Here is a 23,516-nt window from a genome sequence, read left to right as displayed (position 1 = left end):
TAAAGCTGCCACATTTCAATATCAAAAAAAGAGCTCAACATATAAATGCATAATTAATAACAGATGAGAGACTTATGGTTGTCTTGGGTATATGTTAAACCTGAAGCATAATTGGTGATATTAGTGGCTTCATTTTAACATAATGCGCTTGGGTTAATGACCTTCTTATATAAACAAAAACAACGGAATGACTCACTTGTGAACGAGAAAACTCACCTTCATGTTTCACATGCAAAAAATATTTTAAGGCAGTATCAGGTCTGTACTACCAACATGGAAGGCCTACGATTGTTTCCAAATTAAAAGATATCAAAGTGTTGAGTTGACTGCTGAAAATAAGCACAATTTAGTATAGGAAACTATGCAGTTGATGTTAGTCAAGCAGTTGGTTAAACATGACACCCTCTTAAAATTAATATGTAGGACGCCCAACATATGGATGATTGTATGAACAGTTCATGAACCACATCTTTACAAAGTTCAATATGGATGATTGTACTAACATTTTGGGGCAGTACCCAGTATTCGGCAATGATGCGGAAGGCTTATGGTAGTTTTCAAAAATTAAAGATATCAAAGGTTTGGGGTTGACGCGGCTCTGTATGAATCATTTCGTATATGCAACTACTTGTAAGAATCACTCCATGGAAATAACCTACCATGTTAGCTGCACTGGATACACGTTCACACATCAAAAGCTTCGAAGCAAGCTATACCTCTTTAGGTCCTCACGAGAAACGTGATTGTAATTGGCTGCTTCATTCTATTTGCATCTACTCAAGCCCCAGGCTAATTCTCCAAAAATGCTAACATAATTTTCATGCATAAATTTTTGAGCTACAGATCTATGTGCTTCAGCAGGGGTTAAAAATTATAAATTCAGCGATCCTTTGGCTTTATCCTTGGGAATCTCTGCATCCAATTTTTTGGTGGGCGGAAAGACTTTTGACCAGATTGAAGATACACAATATAAAACAGCAGCACCGGGGAAGGTACTTTGATAAATCTGTTTAGAAGATCGAACTAAGGCAATCCAATTTATAGAATAATCAGTGAGACCCTAGGCAGCTTCTTAAGGGAATCGAGCGAGGGTGAGGCAGGCAGACGCACAGGAGACGGCGGAGACTCGTACCTTGTAGTTGAGCAGCAACCAGAAGTTCACGGTGTCACCGGCGAGCTGCAGTAGCCGGATCCGAACCCAAGGCGACGGACATGGCGAGGGCGCCTCTGATTCGGAGGCTAGGGAAGGAGGAAGGGGAAAGGTAGCGCTGGAGATTCAAATTTGAACCGGGAGTGCGGGGGCAGTGGATGGCCTCGCCGTACTTGCGCCGCAGCCACCAAGGACGGCAGGTACGCTATGTATCCGCCGACTCCCCGTCCTCTCTCCCCGAGCGTATCGCTAGAATAGGTAGGCGTATCCGCTGGATGTAGGGGTCAACCGCCCCGCGCGTGTGGGCCCAGATGCGCGAATCTCCAGCTGCTCGGTCGGTGTGGATAGGGTCATGGCGCCCTAAGGTCCGCTCGATCGAATATTCGCAAATACATGCTCATCCTTCCCATGGGGTTAATTTACTTCACGTACTACTACGATCGACTTGCACACTAACAACCAATCATCGTTCAGCCGCTGACCATGCATGGATCGTGAATCTGCGTGTATGTATATTTAACTACTATATCAAGTGTACATCGCGTGTCAGCTGATGAGATCTCGTCGTCGGAGTTCCAAAGTCCAAACTGACACTACTGATATTTAGAGAAACATCCATATCTCAGACAAAATAGAAAGAGATCAGAGCAATTAATAATACTACCAAAACGATGCAGCGACATTACAGCTGAAGAGGAGGAAGGAGAGGACCCAAGAAGGCCAGCCAGGTAGGCAGGCGGGCCGCAGACCTACGACCGTCCCCCAGCCGGCGTGAGCTAGCCATGGCGTCCGCCTCCTCCCGCCACGAGCGGCAAGGCCGGGAGGAAGGAAACGAAGAAGAGGAGGAGCTCGAGGAGCACCATATCACTGCCCCGCTCCTCGTGGGCGCGCACGAGGCGTCGTCGTCGTCTTCGCCGCCGGAGCCCGACGAGGAGAACTCGCCGATCGAGCAGGTGGCGCTGACGGTGCCCGTCGGCGACGACCCGGACACGCCCGTGCTCACCTTCCGGATGTGGGTGCTCGGCACGGCGTCCTGCTTCGTGCTCTCCTTCCTCAACCAGTTCTTCTGGTACCGCAAGGAGCCGCTCACCATCACCGCCATCTCCGCCCAGATCGCCGTCGTCCCGCTCGGCAGGCTCATGGCGGCCACGCTCCCCGAGCGCGCCTTCTTCCGCGGCCGGCGGTGGGAGTTCACCCTCAACCCGGGGCCCTTCAACGTGAAGGAGCACGTGCTCATCACCATCTTCGCCAACGCGGGCGCGGGAACCGTCTACGCCATCCACGTCGTCACCGCCGTCCGCGTCTTCTACGGCAAGCAGCTCACGTTCTTCGTCTCCCTCCTCGTCGTCCTCACCACGCAGGTGCTCGGCTTCGGGTGGGCGGGCATATTCCGGCGGTACCTCGTGGAGCCGGCGGCCATGTGGTGGCCGTCCAACCTCGTGCAGGTCTCCCTCTTCAGGTACGCACGCTTCCTGGTTACTTGTCCTCTCCGGCAAGCGACTTACTAGTTTGAACCTGTAACTTGTAGTAATAATAATCAGTTAATCACATTACACATTTTCTTAACATTGTTATTTAACTATGTCATCTTGTACTCATGCTGGCTACTAGGAGTAGATGATTGCCTAATTGATGCTTAAGATTAAGGGAAATTGTAAGGAGCTAACATCAGGAATTTTAGTCTCTTTGAGAAAGCGCAACCCCGAGCCGTCGGATTTTAGTGTACCGTGGATGGCAAATTTAGCATTGGCTCTTTCTTTCAAATATCTAACAAAATCGTACATTTCATGACGTGCTCGTGAGCGATGCGTGTAAATTATGCATGCTTAGTAGCAAGTATAGCAGCTCTGATATTTTTGATTTTTACCAGTAGTTAGCTGTCATGGATCATGAAACGTCACCTGTGTCCTTGGCTTACATCAAACCATATCATGCAAGGGGCCACAAAATTGGTTGGTTGGTTAGAATCTCAGTCTGGGGCCTCTAATTAAGAAAATGAAACTGATATTTTTGTCTAGAATATAAAGTTGATGAAAATGAATTAGGAGCACTGACAATGACATGACCACACAGCAGCAGCTCAGGTTTCATGCCGGAACGTGATCCACGTGATGTGCTCACTGAGAAATGAGATCGAGTTTGTTTGACTTTCACCAAGCCGATCTGAAGCCTTCCAACAACTAGACTTAATTTCCAAGTTGTTGCAGACCATCTTCACTTTTTTTTTTTGCATTATTCCTGTGTAGCACAATGTCGCTGGTCATTTGCTGGTTGGAACAATGACAAATGGCCATGCACTTCTGTATTTCTTTCATCAAGATGTAAAATAAACAGAAACAGGAAACACGTTCCATATCCTTTCTCGGTCTCAAGTTTAGATAGCGAGCTTTGTTTCAGTAAATTCAGTACAAGAAAAAAAAGATTCAAACAAAGCATAACAAAACTAGGCAATTTTTTGCTTCTACGAGTTATATCTAGTCGCTGAAGACGGCAGTAGAGTAAGCTCGGTTTCTTTAAAGAGGCACCAACTTGAACAATTGAACCCTGAAAGGACATTTTGGCTGATGGAACAATAATGATCATGTAACATCTTCATGGGCGCGGCGGTAAAATAGCCTTTGAAAGGTCTTAAATACAACGCACCTGCACATTTGAATCTGAATTCTCTAACAGGCTTGGAAATTCTGAGCAGGGCACTTCACGAGAAGGAAAGTCGAAGCAAAGGCGGCTTCACACGCAGCCAGTTCTTCCTGGTGGCGTTCATCTGCAGCTTCGTGTACTACATCTTCCCAGGCTACCTGTTCCAGATGCTCACTTCCCTCTCCTGGATTTGCTGGGTGTTCCCCAACTCCGTGCTCGCCCAGCAGCTCGGCTCAGGTCTATACGGCCTCGGCATCGGTTCGATCGGTCTCGACTGGGCATCTGTTTCCTCGTACCTCGGGAGCCCTCTTGCCAGCCCCTGGTTCGCCACAGCAAACCTTGCTGCAGGCTTCTTCATCATCATGTATGTGATCACACCCATTGCATACTGGTTTAATTTCTACAAGGCGCAGAACTTCCCCATCTTCTCCGATGGGCTCTTCACTGAGGCTGGGCAAAAGTACAATATCACAAGCATCATAGACTCCCAGTTCCATTTTGACACAATGGCGTACGAGAAGAATGGTCCACTGTACCTCAGCACTTTCTTCGCTATTACATATGGTGTCGGCTTCGCATCCCTTACCGCGACAATCGTTCATGTCCTCCTCTTCCACGGAAGGTAAATTCTGCCAAAGTTGAAGTTTTGCACAATGATACGATGGCAGCAGCTACTAAAAATCATGGTGCTTTCGTGCAGTGAAATTTGGCAGTTAAGTAGGTCAGCTTTCAAAGAGAAGAGGGTGGATGTACACACAAAACTTATGAGGAGATATAAGCAGGTCCCTGAGTGGTGGTTCATCTGCATCCTTATTGCTAACATTGCCATCACCGTATTTGCTTGTGAATACTACATCGAGCAACTCCAGTTGCCCTGGTGGGGTGTATTACTTGCATGTGCCATTGCCTTTTTCTTTACCCTCCCAATTGGAATTATCACAGCAACTACAAACCAGGTATGAGTTCCAAATAGCTTGCATATCATGCCATACAACTCCGGAGCACCACTTTCATGCAGTTCATTGTTTCATTGCATCCAGACTCCGGGGTTGAACATCATCACAGAATATATAATGGGGTACTTGTATCCTGGACGGCCTGTCGCAAATATGTGCTTCAAGGTATATGGCTACATCAGCATGAGCCAAGCTCTGACATTTTTGCAAGATTTTAAGTTGGGCCACTACATGAAGATTCCACCAAGGACCATGTTCATGGCTCAGGTAAGCTTATTAATCAAATAATTGATCTGCCATTTCTACCACAAACATACACACGTGGTATTGTCATATTGTCTCACTAACGAACTTCTTCAAACATGGCAGGTGGTCGGAACTCTGATTGCAGCATTTGTGTACCTTGGAACAGCATGGTGGTTGATGGACACAATCCCCAACATTTGCGACACTGAGCTCCTCCCAGCAGGCAGCCCTTGGACCTGCCCTGGTGATCATGTGTTCTATGATGCATCAGTCATTTGGGGTCTTATTAGCCCACGCCGAATATTTGGGGACTTGGGATCTTACTCGGCTGTGAACTGGTTCTTCTTGGGGGGAGCCATTGCCCCACTCCTGGTCTGGTTTGCGCACAAGGCATTCCCACGCCAGAGTTGGATCTTACTTATCAACATGCCCATCTTGATAGGTAGCACCGGCCAGATGCCACCAGCTACCGCAGTCAACTACATCACATGGATATTAGTTGGATTTCTGTCAGGTTATGTGGTCTATAGATATCGACGAGACTGGTGGGAGCGACACAATTATTTGCTTTCAGGTGCACTGGATGCTGGTTTGGCTTTCATGGCCGTCCTAATTTACTTATGCCTGGGCTTGGAGAACATCAATTTGAATTGGTGGGGCAATGAATTGGATGGATGCCCCCTTGCCTCTTGCCCCACTGCTAAGGGTATAGTTGTCGAGGGGTGCCCAGTGTACAATTGATCATCTCCTCATGTCTGGCAGTCCCTATGTGGAAAACTGGAAAGAGTCAAAGAGCGTGCTGGGATCATTGTAATTGATAAATGTTTATTTTCATACCATTTCAGAGATGAAATTGGTGTTATTTCAATGCTCTTTTCTGGAAAACCCTGCAGGAGTTCATTACAAAGATGAAAACATTTTTTTATCACTGTTCAAAGTTTTAGAAAGATTCATAGCAGCAATTTTAGTAATTTCCTAGAAAGAATTCTAGTGGTAACAGCCTTTTGTTGTCAAATCAAGTACAATTCTAGATTGTAAGGAAGTCATCCTCGAATCTATAAAATCTAGTGATAGCAGGTACTCCGTAGTATATGACTTGCGAGTTGCAATTTCATATAACTCCAGTTTCTTACAAGTAACTGTATGACTGCACTGTCTTGCTTGCTAGGTAGTACTACGATTTCTTACTATCCAGACAGAAGTGACATAGAGACTAGTCTGTACTACATGATGGAGAAAAACTAAGATCTGGTCCCTTAATTTTTTTAATGTAACATTGCTGTATTACATGAATCATGAAGGATACACATAATTTTACTCTCTTGCAAGTTGTAACTCTATATTAAAAAAGAATCCACAATGTTCAATCTGTATACCTCCCAGGCTCCCAGTACATAACTGCATTGTCTCTTCCTCTTTCACCTTAAGCAACTGTATTCTCTCTGTTGACATCTCAATCTTTTTCCTTGAATACTCAACTGCTGGAACCAGAAAAAGGTTAAAGCCGAAAAAGGTCAAAGTAGAAGTATTCTTATGTACTGATGCTGAATCATATGTGCCCTTGAGACAACTGTCATTTACTTGAGTTCTTTGGTCCAGCCACGAGTCTACCTCTGAAGGCAAATTATCTAAACTTCTTTATACATGATGAGTTTTGGAATAAATTTCTGAATGTATCTGTGCAACAGTATAATAATTTGTATTTTTATGTCAAGAGAAATAGTGAAATCATGGAGACACAGTATGCACAACTGAAGTGTGATGTATGATGCATGCTAAAATGTGGTTGGTTTCCATGGTCTGTTGGAGTGGCAACAATTTCAAGCAACAACTTTTCATTATCTTGATATGGTTCCAAGAAGCTAGGTCCAGACAGAGATGGGGGAGGACCAGAGCAGGAAAGAAAAAAACAACACAGCCTTGCACTGAGCACCACAGGATGATCGTGAGCAGAATAATATAAAAGTCTGATCCACGTCCCCATTTCATTGGTTCGTGATGTGCAGAACAAGATTGCCTGTATCAAAGCCATATTTCTGATCTCCTCCCTTTTAGAAAAATATATATCATGAAAACAGTAAATGGAAAGCTCATAGCTATCAAATTTCCTAAGATACATGCTCTTATGGCAGCTATCTGGTTCCAGGCTAAACACATACTCCAGTAAAAACAAAAATGAACAAATATCATGCGTGCCTCTTCTGCGTTATTAATTCTAGGGGATGTAAGCTGATATATACAGATCATCAAACCTAATAGATATCAGCGACTAGTCAACAAGTCTATCGATTGTCCCAGTCAACAAGAGAAAACATGATAACATGTTTATTTCCAAGTGGGAGATGAATGTCAATGGGCTCTCTGACCAAATACTAGGAATGAAATAAAAGGTTGCAGCCAGTGTACAGACTTTGTGGTTATATATTCAATTAACTGAGATGCTTGTCCGAAGTATGACAGTATAATACTCAACACTTTCCAGGTAAATATTTCCCAACAACAGCAATCCAAGATATCCCAGAAGCAAGGCTGCAGTTTCAAGAATTCTGCCACACCACTTACTGGTTCAGAAAGGCTATCAAGAATCAACCAAAACTTGGCAAGAATTGCTTAGGATGAACCCTTCATTTGACTTCCTCATCTTGCAAAATCTCTTGATCAAAGCTTCACTTCATAGGTCATGGTATTTAGTACAGATCCTTGTACGTTCAACCATGTAACCCCACGCCTGACTAGCCTTGCAATTCTTTGTTTTCACACAACTCAGCAAGCTTGGTATGAACCTCCTTCATGAGCTCATCAAACAGCTTGAGGTTTACTCTGGGTAAAATAAGAAGTTTAAGGCTTTTAGCCATGGTCTGCACACCACATGGTTATGTATCTAGCACTAAATTTAGATGCTTGTTCCAAGTATCACTTGCATTCAACACTTTCCTGATAAAGATTTCCCAAGAATCACCATCCAAGAAATCCCGACCACTTAAAGCCGCAGTCTCAAGAATTTTGCCAACAATATCATCATGTATTGGCTCAGATAGGCTATCGACTAAAACTTGATAAATAAATTTACTTGGGGTGCACCCTTTTGTCACCATCTCTGTAAATACTGCCACCCCTTCATTTGGCTTCCCAATTTTGCAAAACCCCTTGATCAAAGCCTCATAGGTCAAGGCATTTGGTTCATATCTCCGTTCAACCATGTCATCCCAAACCTGACCAGCCTCCTGCAACTCCCCATTTTCACATAAACCGGAAATAAGTGAGTTATAAGTCAGTAAGCTTGGCTTGAACCCCTTCTCGAGCTCGTCAAACAGCTTCCTTGCCTCCTGAGCCATTCCACTCTTGCATAACCAGTAGATCAATGTGCTCGTGATCGTGTTATCAGGCGGCACGTTCTTCTTCACCATCCATCTCCACATCTGGTACGCCTCCCCTGCCTTTCCGTCCTGGCAGAGCACATCGACCACCTTAGCAGCTAGTGGTGTGCCTGGCGTGTATCCTGCCCCAAGCATCTCGCGCGTTAAATTGCACGCCTCGGCAGATTTCCCCTCCTTGCAGCATGCCTCGATCACAACTGAATATGTAACCTCATTCGGCTGCATCCCAGATGCCTCCATCTCATCCATGATCCTAGCTGCATCCTGTATCTTCCCGGTCCGGCAGTACCCATCGACGAGCACGGTGTACATCGTAACATCTGGCCTACGCCCACTGGCGATTATATCATCGAATAGCTTCTGCGCACCCTTGAGATCCCCCTTGGCGCAGTAGGCAGAGAGGACGGTTGTGTAGGTGACGACGTCGGGGACGATCCCCCACCCGGGCATTTCGTCGAGGACCTTGAGGGCGGCGTCGAGGTCGCCGACACGGACGAGGCCCTTGAGCAGGATGTTGCAGGAGACGAGGTCGGGCGTGATGAAGAGCTTGGTGGGCGCGGCGCGGAAGAGGGCGGCGGCGAGGCGGAGGCGGCGCGCGGCGACGAGGGAGTGGAGGAGCGCGTTGAAGGAGCGGACGGAGGGGTGGGAGTTGAAGGACGGGAGGGAGAGGAAGAGGCGGAGGGAGGGGAGCGGCGGGAGCGCGCGGAGGAGGGGCAGGAAGGCGCGGTCGGAGAAGGGCGGGAGGCGGGCGGCGCGGAGGGCGGAGAGGACGGGCGGCAGGAGGCCCGGCGACGCGCCGGGGAGGCGGGAGAGGACGGCCGCGAAGACGGGGATGGAGGGAGGGAGGGGAGGGCTGGCGTGGAAGAGCGCGTGGCGGAAGGCGAGCACGGCGAGCTCCGGCGTGGGCAGGCGGACGATGAGGCGGGAGAAGCTCCGCGGCGTGAGGCGGCGCGGCCAGGGCTGGACGGGAGGGGTGACGGTGCAGTGGGACGGCGGTGGGAGGGAGGAAGGGAGGTGCGCGAGGTGGGCGAGCGGCACGGTGGTCCTGGCCGCCGGCACCGCGGCGGAGAAGGCGCGGGCGAGATGCGGCGGCGCCGTCCAGCGTCGCACCGGCATGGTGGCGGGGGTTTGGGCCGTACAGGAAAGCAAACAGAGGAAACGCAGAAACCACCGGGCTTTTCCGGCATCAATAAATACAGGTTCGCGGTTATAACTTTCCTATCCAACTACTTAACTTTCGAAATGATTTTTTACTTGTTTCCACTCGTCATTTCTTAACTTCCACTCTCGTGAAAATTCATCTTCAGCATGAAATGGGCTTCATACTGAGATCTTTTTCTAAATCACGCTCCATAAATAAAATGGTAAAAGGCCGCTTCATCTTATTTTGGAAGGTATACCAAAGACTTCTCATAATAAGTTGAATAATGGCATAACATAAGTTTGGAGGGTATCCCAAAGTCACTCGCTATCATATATACACTTTTCATGCTTCATACAAAACAAAACAAAAGCTTTTTATGCATTTTGTAACATATTTGAAATGACTAGTGTTTGACGAAGCAGCTACAAAGGCTGTGGAGTTTTTTGAATGACTTCACGAGAATGAACCGTTACGATAGGTATGGACTCCGTTCCTGCTATGAACAAGGTGCACACGTTATTTTAAGATGAATTTTGACGGGAAGAATTGAGCAACAATATATTAATTGTATTGTACATAATTATTATCGGCGGAGTATTTGTTTTTTTTATTTTCAGGTTTTCCAATACACATGATCATATATACGTATGTACTTTTTGCAAAAAATTTGTACAATGTATATAACAAGTATACAGAACTCTCCAAGAGGATGTATCGCGAACAGATGTTAGTCTGACCTTTCGACGAAACTACTCCTGTTGCTGCCTCTTCATCCTCATCGATCACACGGCCGGAGACCATGCGCAACCGCACTAAGATCACCAGGACACAGGTGAAATATTCACAGTCCGCTACATGCGTGGCGCGCAAAGCTAGTTAGCCGGACACGACGGTGGCGCGGGCGGCGAGGTCTGCGGCGGCGATCCCCGGTGCCGGCGAAGACGACGGGCCGAAGAGCGCGCCAGCGCGGCGTCCATGTCCACCTGCTCCTGCCTGCAGCCGTCGCTGCAGAACGCTGTGTCCCCCCTGCACGCACGTAGGCCCGTTCACAGATGTACAGAACTACTACAGAATACAGATCGACTACTACTACCCAGTGATATTCTGTACGCCGTACTTGTACATGAAGAGATGGCGGTCGGAGCCGATGTACCGCTTGCACAGGTAGCAGGCGTCCAGGAACAGCAAGTGATGGTGGCGGCGGCGTGCGGCGTCGTCGTCGACGCCAGTGTTCTCCGCGTCGATGAAGAACAACCGGGACGAGCCCGCCATGACATGTCCCGACTCCATCGCCCCCGATCGGCTAGCCCCGCCTAGAAATATATATATACAGCAAATCGATGATCCGTATTTTGGAGGATCCGAGTTTCTTATAGCAAGGAGCCTACATAGCTGGCCGATAGACCGAAATCCAGTGCCTCATCGGTTCACCCTTGTGTCCGCGTACACGTACATGTAGCGTGCCGGATTGCCGCTCATGTACATCTAGCACTTGGCTGTATGTGCACCTACAGCTAGGCTGGCGTGGAAGCCGACGGGTTGTTACGCCGGACAAGACAAGGTGTACGCACCGGCCGGCGGCCGCGACGGCGACGTACGTAAGTAGGTTCAGTTCGCGGGTGCGGCACTGGGATAAGACGGGCCGTACGTACGTACATGTACTGATCGATTGATCATTTTGTTTTCCTTGAGGCTGGGCGAGCTGATACAACATTGTTGAGTTAATAATAGTATAAAACTACCACAATTGCAACACAATTTACTCACTCTACTATAATTTGGGCAAATCGTTGATTGAACACAACTTAACAATTGACCCACGAGAAAGTTTTCTTTTGGCTGCAAAAAAAATGCAGGTGGGCACCAGTATTACCTGTTTTGGTAAATGCCGGTAATGATCGATCTGGATGAGATTTGTCAAACAAATTGAGAAATTTAACCAAAATTTATCAAAAATCTTTAAATTTCAGCAAATTATATAAATACCGCTATATTTCGTCGGGTGTAAAGTATTCTCGGTGGTGACCGGAATAATGGGTTTTCGGCGATATTTCGAAAATCTCAGCGGAGGAAAAAAAAAAAAGCTCTGCCCACGAGAGAGCTTGTTAAAAGATTCCTGTTATCCTTTAGTTTACCCAAACGCTAAAAAGTGCACGGAGGCCAGATGACACGTTCCAGCCTCCAATTTCTGGCCGTCCGATCTTCCTCAGACGCGAGCGATTACTGGCGGGGCTAACTTGCTCTCCGACAGAAAATCACCTGCGCACGTGGTGCTCCTCCTCTCGCGGTGTCGTTCCCCTCTCCCCGATGTGTTCCCCATTCTCGACGCGAGCTCCACCTTCCGCCGGACTGGATGGGTGAGCGGGTGGCGAGCTCGTCGGTGGAGGGTGGGCCGTGCGGAAGTGCAGCGTGGTCTACGGTGGGGAGCTAGACGCGCGGAAGCGCGGAGAGCTCTGCGGCGGAGACCGGCGGAAGCGCGGCGAGCTCTGCGGCGAAGACCGAGATACGCGCGTCGACGGCGGAGATTTTGCGGCTAAGATCTACCCTCGGGCGACGGTGGGTTGCTCAGCGACGAGGATCTGCAACGGGATTGGACTACATCATCTACGGAGGTAATCCCCTAGGAATCCCCTATTCTCAAACCTCTCAAGGACGATTTTGTTCCGTTAAAAAAGGCAAATCATACTTAGGCTTAGGCATGTAGGGATTTTAGCTCGCGCTCCAAATTTTTGGCTGTGTGTGTGCTCGGCCCCGCTCATGCTGATTCAAAACTATAGGAGGTAGGTGTCTTGTAAATCAGCATGCTGTTCGTTGGATCTCTGTTCCATTTTTCTTTGCAGTGGAATTGGTCGACTGATGCCCATACCTTTGGGTGTTCATGCTCCTTCCTCCCTTTTTGTGCACAGATCTCGTTTGATATGACTGGGGCAAACTCGTTCGGAAGTTGGTGATGGAGTAGAACATTGGACATACTAGTTGGTGCTTGCACATCTCTGTGTTTTTAGGGGTTTTCATAACTAAATGGACTTCACTTATTCTTATTTTCCCTGATGTTCGCTTTTTATATATATGTGGTGAATGTAGATAGGGGATTTTCATTGTGTTCCATATGATCCAAAATTATCTCATCTGATGTGTTAACCACCAGATTTGGGTTAATTAAGTTGTATTGTCAATATGCCTAAGTTGTGTACTTAAATGAATTAAGTTTGGTTCCACTAACGTGTTTTATTGTGACATTCCTAAGCTAGCTAGCAAAATGAATTAAGTTGGTTTTAACATGTCCCATATCATTGAGTTGGTGCAGGGCGTGCCGTGAAAATACCTGAAATTTAATGTAAAGTTGTGTATAGGTTGTTGCTAAGTTGTCCGCTGAAGATTGTTAAGTTGCTGATCTAGTGAGGTATCACAGTTCTTTTGTTAAGATTGTATCACATTATGTCCCTTGCTTAATCACTAGTACCACGGTAATTGAATGAAGCAATATCAATGGCTTTTGTATGTACGTCAAAGGGAATGTGGTTTAGGTTGTTGTGGTTTGCTAAAGCCAAAAGGCAGTTTCTTGTAATTAGTGCGAATTTTCATTAGTGGGATTGTTCAGATGTGAAAATCGGTCTATTTCTGCATTTCTCCGAAGCAACGCTGAAGTTAACTTGGTGTGTGATCATTCGCTTTTGTGGGCGCGTGCATGAGTGGGATAGCGTGGGATACGTTGAAGTAGGTAGCTTCGATTGTGCATGTTATGCTATAGTGATAGATATTTGCTGCTGGATGTGCCGGGTAGATTTTCATTCCTGTTTGTTCTCCTCCTGTCTCGCAGATTTCCGAGGATGCCGTTGTTCTCGCACCTAAGGATGTAGCTCGATCAGCAAGTGTACCAGGTGCCTGATGGAGTTTTATTCGTCGACCACGTTTAGGCGACACACATGAGCCCATCGGTGTGGTCTCAAGATAGACAAGGTAGTCATTTTATTCTCATTTTCCAGCCAGCTGGGGTGTAAAACCACTTTATATCTCAATAACATTGATCTTTTGCTGTTAAGATCTAGACTGGCATTGCGTCATTGTACCAGTCATACATGATGCGTTTATATACGTGTTCAATATGATGTAAACTAGATAGATGTAAACTCAGAATTGCAATAGCTTTTTGAGCAACATACTTAAATTGATTACTGATTTAATTAGGTTGCTTTGTCAACATGGTTAAGTTGGCTACTGGATTTAACTAAGTTTCTTTGTCCATGAATTATGCATAAGTTGCATATTATTCATGTTCCAACTAAGTTGTTTTATCATTATGATTAAGTTAATTACTAGGACTAGTTAAGTTGGCTGCAGGTGGTTTTGTTTAAGTTGCCTTTTGATTTTCCATGCCATGAATTATGCATAACTTGTCCATTATTCATCTTTTAAAATAGTTGTTTTATCAATATGATTATGTTGACTACTGAGAGTAAATAAGTTGGCTGGTGTTTCTTATTTAAGTTGCTTTTTGATTTTTTCCATCCCATGAATCATGCCATGAGTTGGCCATTATTCATTTTTTAAATAATCTGCTATCTCATTATGATTAAGTGTCTACTAGAAGTAATTAAGTTGGCTGGTGATTCTTATTGAAGTTGCTTTATGATTTTGCCATGCCATGAGATGCCACGAGTTGGCGATTATTCATGTTTTAAATAAGTTGTTATGTCATTATAATTAAGTTGTCAACTAGAAGTAATTAAGTTGGCTCGTGGTTGTTACTTAAGTTGCTTTCTGATTTTTCCATGCCATGAACGATGCCACAAGTTACCATTATCTATGTTTTAAATAAGTTGTTCTTTCATTATGATGAAGTTGTCCACTAAGAGTAATTAAGTTGGCTGGTGGTTCTTATTTAAGTTGATTTCTGTTTTTTCCATGCCATGAACCATGCCTTGAGTTGCCCATTATTTGTCTTAAACAAGTTGCTCTGTTATTATGATTAAGTTGTCCACTAGAAGTAATTAAGTTTGGCTGGTGGTTCTTATTTAAATTCCTTTTTGATTTATCCATGCCATGAACCATGCCTTGAGTTAGCCATTATCTGTCTTAAATAAGCCGTTTTGTCATTATCCCACTTCCTTAATGCTATCAAGCTGAGCTGATCTTATACAATAAGTTGCATCCCTTAGAATATGCCGCAGTATGACTAGCGGCTAGTAGAGCAAAGTTGATGTCTCAATACAAGTGTTGATGAGGGTTGTTGCTAACTGAGTATCTTAAAAATTAAGTTGGTACAAAATATACAAAAAAAATAGTGTAACTAACTCTTTGTATGAAATTGCTTTGCCATAATACTAGAGTTGCTTTTCCGGAACAATTGAATTGGTTTTTGAAAAAAAGTTTGTCGAAATATATACAAATGAGATCTAGTTTCGAAGATCTTGTCGCCAGAGATCCAATGATAAAAACGGATCGCAATTTCGACAAATGGTTTGAAAGTTATGACTTTTTTTTAAAAAAAATTCCTTGACATTCAATGCACGTTCTCTCTATCTGCCAAACTAGCACCCGAGTGGTTCCTTTTTCAGATCGGTGGGTTTGAGTACTTTCTGTTTTTGGACCGAGGGCTGGAAGCGACTAACGAGCCAGCGTTTGCTGGCTAGACGCGTCCTTAGTTTATATGTTCCTTAATTCAACCGCACACCCTACACCCGCTCCCTACCATCCATGCATATGACACCACAGAGCGTGCATCTCTAAATTTACCCAACTACAATCACGCAAAACCATGAAACATCCCTATAAAGGCCAGCGTTCCCTCCATTGCCAAACCACCTCCACATTCAAACCCTCATTCTCCTCTTCAGGCCACCGCTTCCACCCAATAAACCGGCTGCCGTCTAGTCGCCGGCCGCAACCGTCGTAGACAGCAGCCGGGATAACATATATCAGCAGCCATGGGTGCCTGCGCCAGCAAGCCCAAGACCGTCCAGGGCAAGGCCCCCCAGGAGGAGGCCCCCGCCCAGCAGACACCCAAGGTTGCACCCGACACCACCACCGTCGAATCCACTGATCAGGTGAGACCAAACATGCATACAGCTGCGTATGCGTATGATCTTCGTTTACTTGATCCGGATGAAATTAATGTGTGGTGGCCGATACATGTGTAGGTTGCGGCTGACCAGACACCGGAGAAGGTGGTGGTGGAGGAGGAGCCAGCGGTGGTAGTGGAGGAGGAGCCAGCGGTGGCGGCGGCGCCGGAGGAGGTGCCCACTGCCGACGCCGTCCTCGTCGAGGAGAAGGCTGAGGCGACGACTCCCGAGCCGGCGATTGAGACCAAGGAGGAGGAAGTCGTCCAAGAGAAGATCGTCGTCGAGGAGGAGAAGCCCACAGCTAGCCCCGTGGTCGAGGAGGAGAGCGCCGCCCCCGCATTAGCCGAGGCGGCTGAGGAAAAGCCTTCGGCGGCCGCCGTCATCATCGAGGAGAACACAACGGAGGTGATCGTCAAGAACGTCGCGGAGGAGAACGGCAACGAGGAGAAGACGACAACGCAGCAGAGCTGATCGTCAATCCTTCCATCCACGTGATCGAATCAACACGGCTTGCATAACCTGCATATGCATGCCTAGAGGTTGGCACGTACCTACGTACGTGTAATCAGGGCCTGCGTGTAATTCCGTGGGATCAAAACGATGATCGGTGAACCCTGTAATATAATCATTTGACGCCTCCCGTTTTTCCTCCACGGGGTCTTTATTATTATGGAATATAATTCATGGGCTTGTTCATCATCTACTTACAAATTTAAAGCGTTTGTCTAGTAGACTCGTACGTAATGGTCGGTACGACGATATCGCTAGCTAAGTGCATGTGTGCATCTCTCTATATGAACATATTTTAACCCCAAACGTCAACGATCAACTTATATTGGTGAGTAGTTTTCAATCTTGTTTTTTGTGGGGAGTAGTTTTAAATCTTAATTTGACTCACTTCTCCTGAATCTCTAGGATGATAACTAGAGAGTGACCGGCTAGGGTTGCAAAGCAGATAGATGCCCCGCATAAGCCCGCGAATGAATGAGCAAGAAAGGTGTGGGAACAACGATGGCACGGCCTCACGACAGGCAAGGAAAATTAGGTAGAGAATCTTCTATTTAGGTATTGTAGACTTGCCAAATAAATTACAACTAACCTAACTAATTTTGACTACGAGGCAGGCGGATCGGGTGGCACTTTGCATCAACCGGCTAGGCATTTCCAGGCTGCGATATAATTAGTAGAAACATATTAAATTTAGTAGATAGTAGTCAGCAAAGGCTTACCATAGAATGTAGATCTAGGATAATTGATGGATCCCGAAACCTCGAAGCCCCGACAAACCACAGTCGAAGTGTCTACAATGCTCTACTCACTCCTGATCGGATGATAGGGGTAATAGAATTTTTGGAGGTATGCCAAAAATTGGGATATGTTGTGTATTAGTTACCCAAATTAACTCTCGTGCATGCTGTTTTGACCAATGCATGTTGTGTTTCATTGTGTTGCGTGAAAATTGAAAGGATTCTGACCAATTCATGCTCTCGCTCCGAAGATTTTCTCACCCACTCGTAATCCACCTTGGTTGCAACGCTTAGCCCTCTAATACGGCGGTACACATGAATCTTTTCTCAAAATGAATTACAGTGGAAAATCATCTAGCAAGAATGGCATGCCGCCGACAAGCCTGGAAAGCTGCCCGAGCAAGAGGGACGGTGGATCCACCACTGGCTAGGACGTTGCATATAAAAACGAGTCCACTTTTTTCTTTGAAACGAGGAAAAAATGTTGTCCTTTTATATTGATATAGGAGTAGCAAACGTAGAGAGGCCTAGGCCAACCAAAAGACAAAAAAGGAAAGAGAAAGATCTCAGCTACTAATATCTGCTTGGTGTTCTGCTCCCGCAGGGTCCAATTCTTGCTCATGTCTTTGATTTTCTGCATTAGCATTGAAGGCATGGAGAATTTATATTTGAAGACTCTCACATTTTCCTTCTAGATTTCCTAGGCGATCAAAATGATGGCGGTTCTAAACCCTACATGGGTTGCGGTTGGAGTCTTGGCGATTGCGTGCCAATAGTGGGGCAGGAGAGCCATGCGCCACAAACTGCCATATACTCGTAGACTAGCGATGATGCAAGAGGATGCGCCTTATCGTTTCAGGCCTGCATTTGCACACCTGGCAGACCAGCTTGTGAGACAATCCACTCTTGGCCAAGCGGTCGAAGGTCTAGAGCCTGTTTTGGATAGCAAGCCACACGAAGTAGCAACATTTTGGCGGTGCCCAAATCTTCCAAACAATTTTCTGGAAAGAGGATGGAGTAGCATCTAAGAATTGTGCATGGTAGGCTAAACCGTAGAATAGACGCCGCCATGAGTTTGTGCCCTAAATGCCGGGACAACGACCACCTCCTAAAGCAATCCCCAAAGCTTTCATAGATGGCGCCCTATGTCCCAATCCGAAGTGAAATGCATGGAGTATATACGAGTAGGCGTTGGCATATCATTTTCGCTGAAGGTCCGCACCTGTCAATGAGCCGTTAGACATCTTCTGCACAATAGGAAACACATAATAAGATAGAACCAGAAAAAAGGTATATGATGTAATTTAGCACCAATCATTTCATAAACGGATAAATTCAGAGAACATGCACTTAAACTTCTAATTTTGAATAGCATGGCGATACAAATCCATTGAAAAGATGATCAAACGAGTATAGTATGAGTAGCATTATTTATGTGAAATTAAAGTCAACTTTACTATAGTGCATTCTCATACGCTTACTGACGCCACATTTGTCAAATCCATTTTTGTGTGGGTATTTTGTCAAAGCCATTCTGCTTGCCTAGGATATTTGTTTTCCCAAAACACCCTTGGTGGCAAACATACTTAACCAATAAATTTTAAACTAAGTTTTTCAAACTTTCAAGCTGCCCAAAATGTAACAGACAATCTTTTTTTTTTCAGCGGAAAATATCGCAAACAATCGAGCATACAAATGACGAGCTTCTTTTCAACGGGCCTCGTATAAACTCATCCAAAAATGGCCCATCATCCGAGCTAGAAATCCCCCATCTTTCCCCATATACAAGAGAAAAAAAAACTCTTCGGCGAGAACGCCTCCGCCGTTTCTTCTCCCGCCGCCCGCCGTCCGCCGTCCGCCGTCCGCACGCCGCAGCAGCGAGAGAGAGAGGAATCCCAAGGAAGGAGGAGGCCACGATGATCTACCGCAACTGGTCCCTGCTCTCGTCCACAGTGGTCATCTGCGGCAGCGTCGCCACCGCCGGCCTCGCCGGGATCTTCCTCTTCGGCGGCAAGGTAACCAATCCCCCATCCGCAATCGCCCCATCCCGTCGGTTCCCCGGATCTGTCGCCTTTGCCCGTTGGATTTGGTTGGATTTGGATGGTTCGCTCGTTGGCCCTTTGCCCTACGTGAGGAGACAAATAGAATTGGTTTTTTGAGTGGTTAATAGAGGCCAAAAGTTCCTGGATTAGGGCAGACGTGGTTGGATTAATGTTTTCACTTGGGTGATTAGAGTATCTGGTCTTATGCAAGATGGATTTTTTCGTTTCACGCGGTAGACCGGTTGTTAATTATCTGAGGAGCCCATAGCGTACTGAGCAATTGATGACTCTTTGGGTATCTGTGATGATTGGGTCTGATTATCCGGTTCATTTAAAGGATATCAAGGGGTTTAATTTTGTGGGTGTGTAGCTACCAGGAGAGTTTACTGCCTCGTTGGGTCATGTAGGGTTCAAGATTATATTATGTTCTGCAACTTCTACATTTCCTACATATTATTGGCATTCATTACAATTTTGATCCTTTCCAGATCTGAATCAAAATAATGCACTACAAACTAGAGTATTTGCACATTGTGCATGAAATTCAGGAATCGGAACCAGACGTCTCAGTAGTTTTAACTCTTACATTGAAGTTACCTACTTACCTGCGTTGTTATTCAACTTGTTTCATGACATGGTGGGAGATTGATGAGCACAATCCAAGTATTGACCACCTTAGCTTCTGATTAAAAAAATACTGATGATGTGTATATTAGTTTGTCAGATTAGATGGTCCTCTATTAGCATTTAGATTTGGTTTTAATTTTGTCTGTCTTCTCAGATGAAAAGGCTTGGTTTGCCTATCTGTAGTAACTCCAAAGTTTGCGAAAATGTTTTTGAGTTTGAGTTGTCAACTCTTTGCATCGGTGTAATAATAATCATTAAATTGTGCATTAAGCACGGCGTCTTTATCCTTGATTCTTGGTGTTGTCCACAAACATAATTTAGTAGACTCAGAACATGGGGGATTGAAATGGTTGAGCATGATATGCATCCTAGCTTACATAATCTTCATTTCTGGATTAGCAAAGTGGGGAAGCCATATCTGCTTGTTGCTTTCTTTGCTGACATAAGCAATAGTTGCACCCCATGTATGTGCAAGTTGTGATATGCTGCCAGGTCTATTAGCACGGAATGTGCAGGTTGTGTTGAGGTACTAAACTACTAGACTATATGTTTGAATAGTGATTGAGTGACCAAGTGTCTAAACATGCCTTATGATGAAAAGGTTGCTTTGGGATTTTTGGCACACTAGATTCCCTTTATGCTGCTGTTTTTAGACTGTTTTGAGTTTCTATTTTGGCTCAGTTTTACTCAATCGTAGCGTTCCTGTCTTCGACAAATACTCCCTCTGTTCTCTATTATTCTACATTCTATAAATTTTAAGACCAATTAGCAAGTCATTTAATACTATTACTTTGATATGTAAACAACCAATCCAAGCTACATTAAAATTAATGGCATCCCATAAATAGAGTATGACTGTTGTGTTGTTGATTACAAAGCTAAAATCTAAACTAATATGGAACAAAATTGTAGTATAAATGTAGACTAAAAGAAAACGGAGGGAGTATATGTTTTTAAGTTCAGTGTTGGCCTACTTTGGTTGAAGTATTGAGGACTTGCTTGTTCATGTGTTGCTAGGCACTTTATTACTCCACATTGTCTTTTAAGATGGCACATTATATCTCGGATATTTCTAATTGTGTAGTATGCTTTTAGGTCATACTTATGATATGATTATAACCTTTGAAGATTATATTATTATCCAGCTCTTAGAGTTTTTGGGATTTTTAGTTCAGTAGTTTGAAGGACCTAGTTAGTAGCTGGGCACAAACTTGTGTTATCTATGTGAGTTTTGAAGTTCTGTTTTCAACAAGACAAGATGCGGTGGCAGATATATTGATTTGGTATATCATCATTTTTTTATCATAAGGCAGAAATTAAATCTGCTTGTTCCTTGATGCTCTATATGACATTCTCCTCCTCGAAATAGGCTTTCGCCCCACTATATTAATATAGCGACCACATGGTACAACTGCTGGGGCATCAGCACAATCACACCCAAGAGAAAACATGAAAGAAAGAAAGCTGAAAAGGTCGGATCGACGAAAACGAAGGTGTTCCGTAGCCGTTGCGCCCACTGGAGAATTCCCACCACGATCCTAGCACTCTGAAACGCCTCGTACCAAGTAGCACCTTCAAGAAGGCATGCGACGACGACGACGCTGCTACCCGGACTGGTCCTAGGGTTTCCCCCGGTACGCACAAGGGCAAGGAAGGAGGGCTTCACCCAATGCCCTTCAGGAAGGAAAGGTGGCACCCGCGAGCGTCACCGCGTCGGTGTCGGCCAACCCGACAGAGATTTCTCCCGACCCTCGCACCCTCGCCCCGGACGCTCCAATGCGCTCCACCAAACTCACCGCCCACCAACATGCGCCACCACGACTGTAGAACCACCATCGCTGCTTTACCGCGGCCAACGAATCGAGGCCAGCAAACCAAAGGAGGATCTCGAAGCCGAGGAGCAATGAAATAGTGGCCACGCGGGAGGGAACCGCCTCCACCGCCAATGGCGGTACCTGTCCGGACATGCCGGCAAGGGGCATACTAGGCCCTCCTGGCCCGGCCGAGCACAGACCCACCTAGTCCATGCTCGTGAAGCCCCTGTCGGGATGCTGCTGGACGCGCGCCTCCACCTCACCCACCTCAGCTCCGGCCTAGCCCTATATGACATTCTCCCTCTTATTGTATTTCCCCTTAAGCCTTGAAAGGTTAGTTTCTTAGTCATTTTCCCCTGGAACCAATTAATTGCTCATATGCGGTCACCTTTCTTTCAGATGTCTTGTAGAACTGAACTGAGCCTAGTGAAGTCTTAGATATGCATGGTACTTCTTAAGAAACTTTTTGTTAGACACTGCCTCAAGTGAATCTCTTTCTGGTATATATTGTTGTAATTATTGTGTTAAGAGCATCTTACAGACAATTTGCACAATTTATCTATATTCCTATTGCTTGATTATTCTCTGCACATGACTCCTTTCAACTCTTTATTTGTTTAGCTTACATTCAAACTGTTATCCAGAACTTGTGAGTTGTTGCACTCCTTTTGTTGACCTGCGGTGCAGCATAACAATCTTTGTTTGCATATTGGCAGGAAAAGTTCCAGGGCTATCTTTCCCGTGAAGGTGAGAGGCTGAGGCAGCAGGACAGAGCCATGATGGGCAAGAACTAGTGCAAAGCACAAACACAATTTCGCAGGAATCGACGTGCAAACATGTGAATTAGACATGGAAAACTTGTCTCCCAACACTAGAACAAATTATCTCCGACCAAAGCGATCCTTGTAATGCCTTCTTGTTTTCCATTTCCTGTGACCAAACTGCCTCTGCAAATAATGTCTGACGCTGATGCTTGTGGAGAACTCATTTCGTTCTGCAATGCTGTATAATTTTTTTTTTTTGAACACAAGTGGGGTCAAAAGACCCCGGTGGAGCTTTATAGAGAAACATGTGGCAGGTACAAATTACAGAAAGACCCCTTAACATCTCTTGCCCTAAGAAACCTAATATTTGAAGAAGGGGTCCTTCACTTTACTAAAAACACCCTGACTAAGAAATAGAAAAAGCAATCAAGTCTAGAGCTGTCTCTGCCACCCAACGCCGGCGAACTCCAGGCGAAACCGCCGAGCTCCGAGCGCAGAAAGCTCGAACGCTCTTGTCCGGCGACCAGATCAAGCCCCTGGCTACCACTGGAAGGTCGGGGACGAACCACTTGACCATCTAGCAGCGTCGAGCTCCAGTAGCAGTCATGGAGGTAGAAGAAGGGCCACCATCTTGGCCATGGATCATGGAGACGAGCACAGTCCCCGTGTGTTGCGCGCGAAGAAGAGCTCCGAAGCGGCGAGGATCACACCGCCACCGACCGAGAGGAGATCCTCTGCCTCTGCTGCCACCTTGACAGCAAGAGGAACAGAGAAGCTCTTCAAGATCCAAGCAGCAAGATCCAAGGCAGCGCTTATTGAAGAAGGCCTCGCCGGATCTGCCACCACCGCCGCACCTCCACCTTGAAGATTCGACAGGGAGCATAACCGGAGACCACTCGGTGCCGCGCCAGGACACCGGAGCGACGAGCCTCCATGGCATCAAGCCAAACTCCATAAAGGTAAGACTGGGATAAGCCCAAAGCCTAGATCTAGACCTACACCTACAGAGGAAAGAGGAAGGAGAAGAACTATCTACCCTACAGCCCAAGCCTCCTCTCCCATCCCCACGCCAGCGCCGCCGGCGGAGAAGGGGAGGGGCACCGGGCGGAGAGACTGAAGGGAGAGGCTCAGGAACTGTTCACAGGAGAGAGAGTGGAGAGGAAAGAATGAGCCGCTGTATAAATGATTGGTGTTATATCTTTGTTTGAACTTTTAATTGGCAAATCATTCTGGGCTGTGGTTGTGTATGAACCCGTCCGCTGTGAACTTTGTTCTTGTGCATTGAATGAACAGGATACTCATACACACCTACGTTGTCAAGTCTGCTGTTCTTTCCTAGAGTTGGTGTTGTCTGAATGTCTTCTGCTCGGCTAAGAAGCACTGCCTATCCTTACTTCCTGATTTACTATCTACACCAATGATAGCGCAAGTCTAACTTCAGTTCTCG

The 23,516-nt window shown here is 45.9% G+C and overlaps 3 protein-coding genes across 3 annotated transcripts; 2 read left to right on the top strand and 1 right to left on the bottom strand.

The window, feature by feature from the left end:
• Nucleotides 1–1,652: 1,652 nt before the first annotated feature.
• LOC124685013 (oligopeptide transporter 7-like) lies at nucleotides 1,653–6,053 on the top strand. Its single transcript, XM_047219286.1, has 5 exons — nucleotides 1,653–2,609; nucleotides 3,843–4,412; nucleotides 4,491–4,746; nucleotides 4,831–5,013; nucleotides 5,116–6,053. The coding sequence occupies exons 1-5, from the start codon at nucleotides 1,933–1,935 to the stop codon at nucleotides 5,731–5,733; spliced, it is 2,304 nt and encodes a 767-aa protein (XP_047075242.1). The 5' UTR covers nucleotides 1,653–1,932; the 3' UTR covers nucleotides 5,734–6,053.
• A 1,138-nt stretch (nucleotides 6,054–7,191) lies between these two features.
• Nucleotides 7,192–9,485, bottom strand: LOC124704931 (pentatricopeptide repeat-containing protein At5g16420, mitochondrial-like). Its single transcript, XM_047237027.1, has one exon. It carries the CDS (start codon nucleotides 9,483–9,485, stop codon nucleotides 7,866–7,868), a length of 1,620 nt encoding a protein of 539 aa, XP_047092983.1. The 3' UTR covers nucleotides 7,192–7,865.
• A 9,191-nt stretch (nucleotides 9,486–18,676) lies between these two features.
• Nucleotides 18,677–22,315, top strand: LOC124668471 (succinate dehydrogenase subunit 8A, mitochondrial-like). Its single transcript, XM_047205605.1, has 2 exons — nucleotides 18,677–18,837; nucleotides 22,022–22,315. The coding sequence occupies exons 1-2, from the start codon at nucleotides 18,739–18,741 to the stop codon at nucleotides 22,097–22,099; spliced, it is 177 nt and encodes a 58-aa protein (XP_047061561.1). The 5' UTR covers nucleotides 18,677–18,738; the 3' UTR covers nucleotides 22,100–22,315.
• Nucleotides 22,316–23,516: the final 1,201 nt, after the last annotated feature.

This window comes from Lolium rigidum, chromosome 1, assembly GCF_022539505.1.
Source record: "Lolium rigidum isolate FL_2022 chromosome 1, APGP_CSIRO_Lrig_0.1, whole genome shotgun sequence".
NCBI classification, from domain to species: domain Eukaryota; kingdom Viridiplantae; phylum Streptophyta; class Magnoliopsida; order Poales; family Poaceae; genus Lolium; species Lolium rigidum.
The sequence above is the reverse complement of the archived record's forward strand: the minus strand, read 5'-3'. Positions and strand labels throughout refer to the sequence as shown.

Excerpts from the sequence above, each read along its gene's own strand:
- LOC124685013 (XM_047219286.1), top strand. The coding sequence starts at position 1,933 with ATGGCGTCCGCCTCCTCCCGCCACGAGCGGCAAGGCCGGGAGGAAGGA. Across the intron at positions 4,413-4,490 it reads GTCCTCCTCTTCCACGGAAG|TGAAATTTGGCAGTTAAGTA; the intron begins GTAAATTCTGCC and ends GCTTTCGTGCAG. Across the intron at positions 5,014-5,115 it reads GGACCATGTTCATGGCTCAG|GTGGTCGGAACTCTGATTGC; the intron begins GTAAGCTTATTA and ends CAAACATGGCAG.
- LOC124704931 (XM_047237027.1), bottom strand. The coding sequence starts at position 9,485 with ATGCCGGTGCGACGCTGGACGGCGCCGCCGCATCTCGCCCGCGCCTTC.
- LOC124668471 (XM_047205605.1), top strand. The coding sequence starts at position 18,739 with ATGATCTACCGCAACTGGTCCCTGCTCTCGTCCACAGTGGTCATCTGC. Across the intron at positions 18,838-22,021 it reads TCTTCCTCTTCGGCGGCAAG|GAAAAGTTCCAGGGCTATCT; the intron begins GTAACCAATCCC and ends GCATATTGGCAG.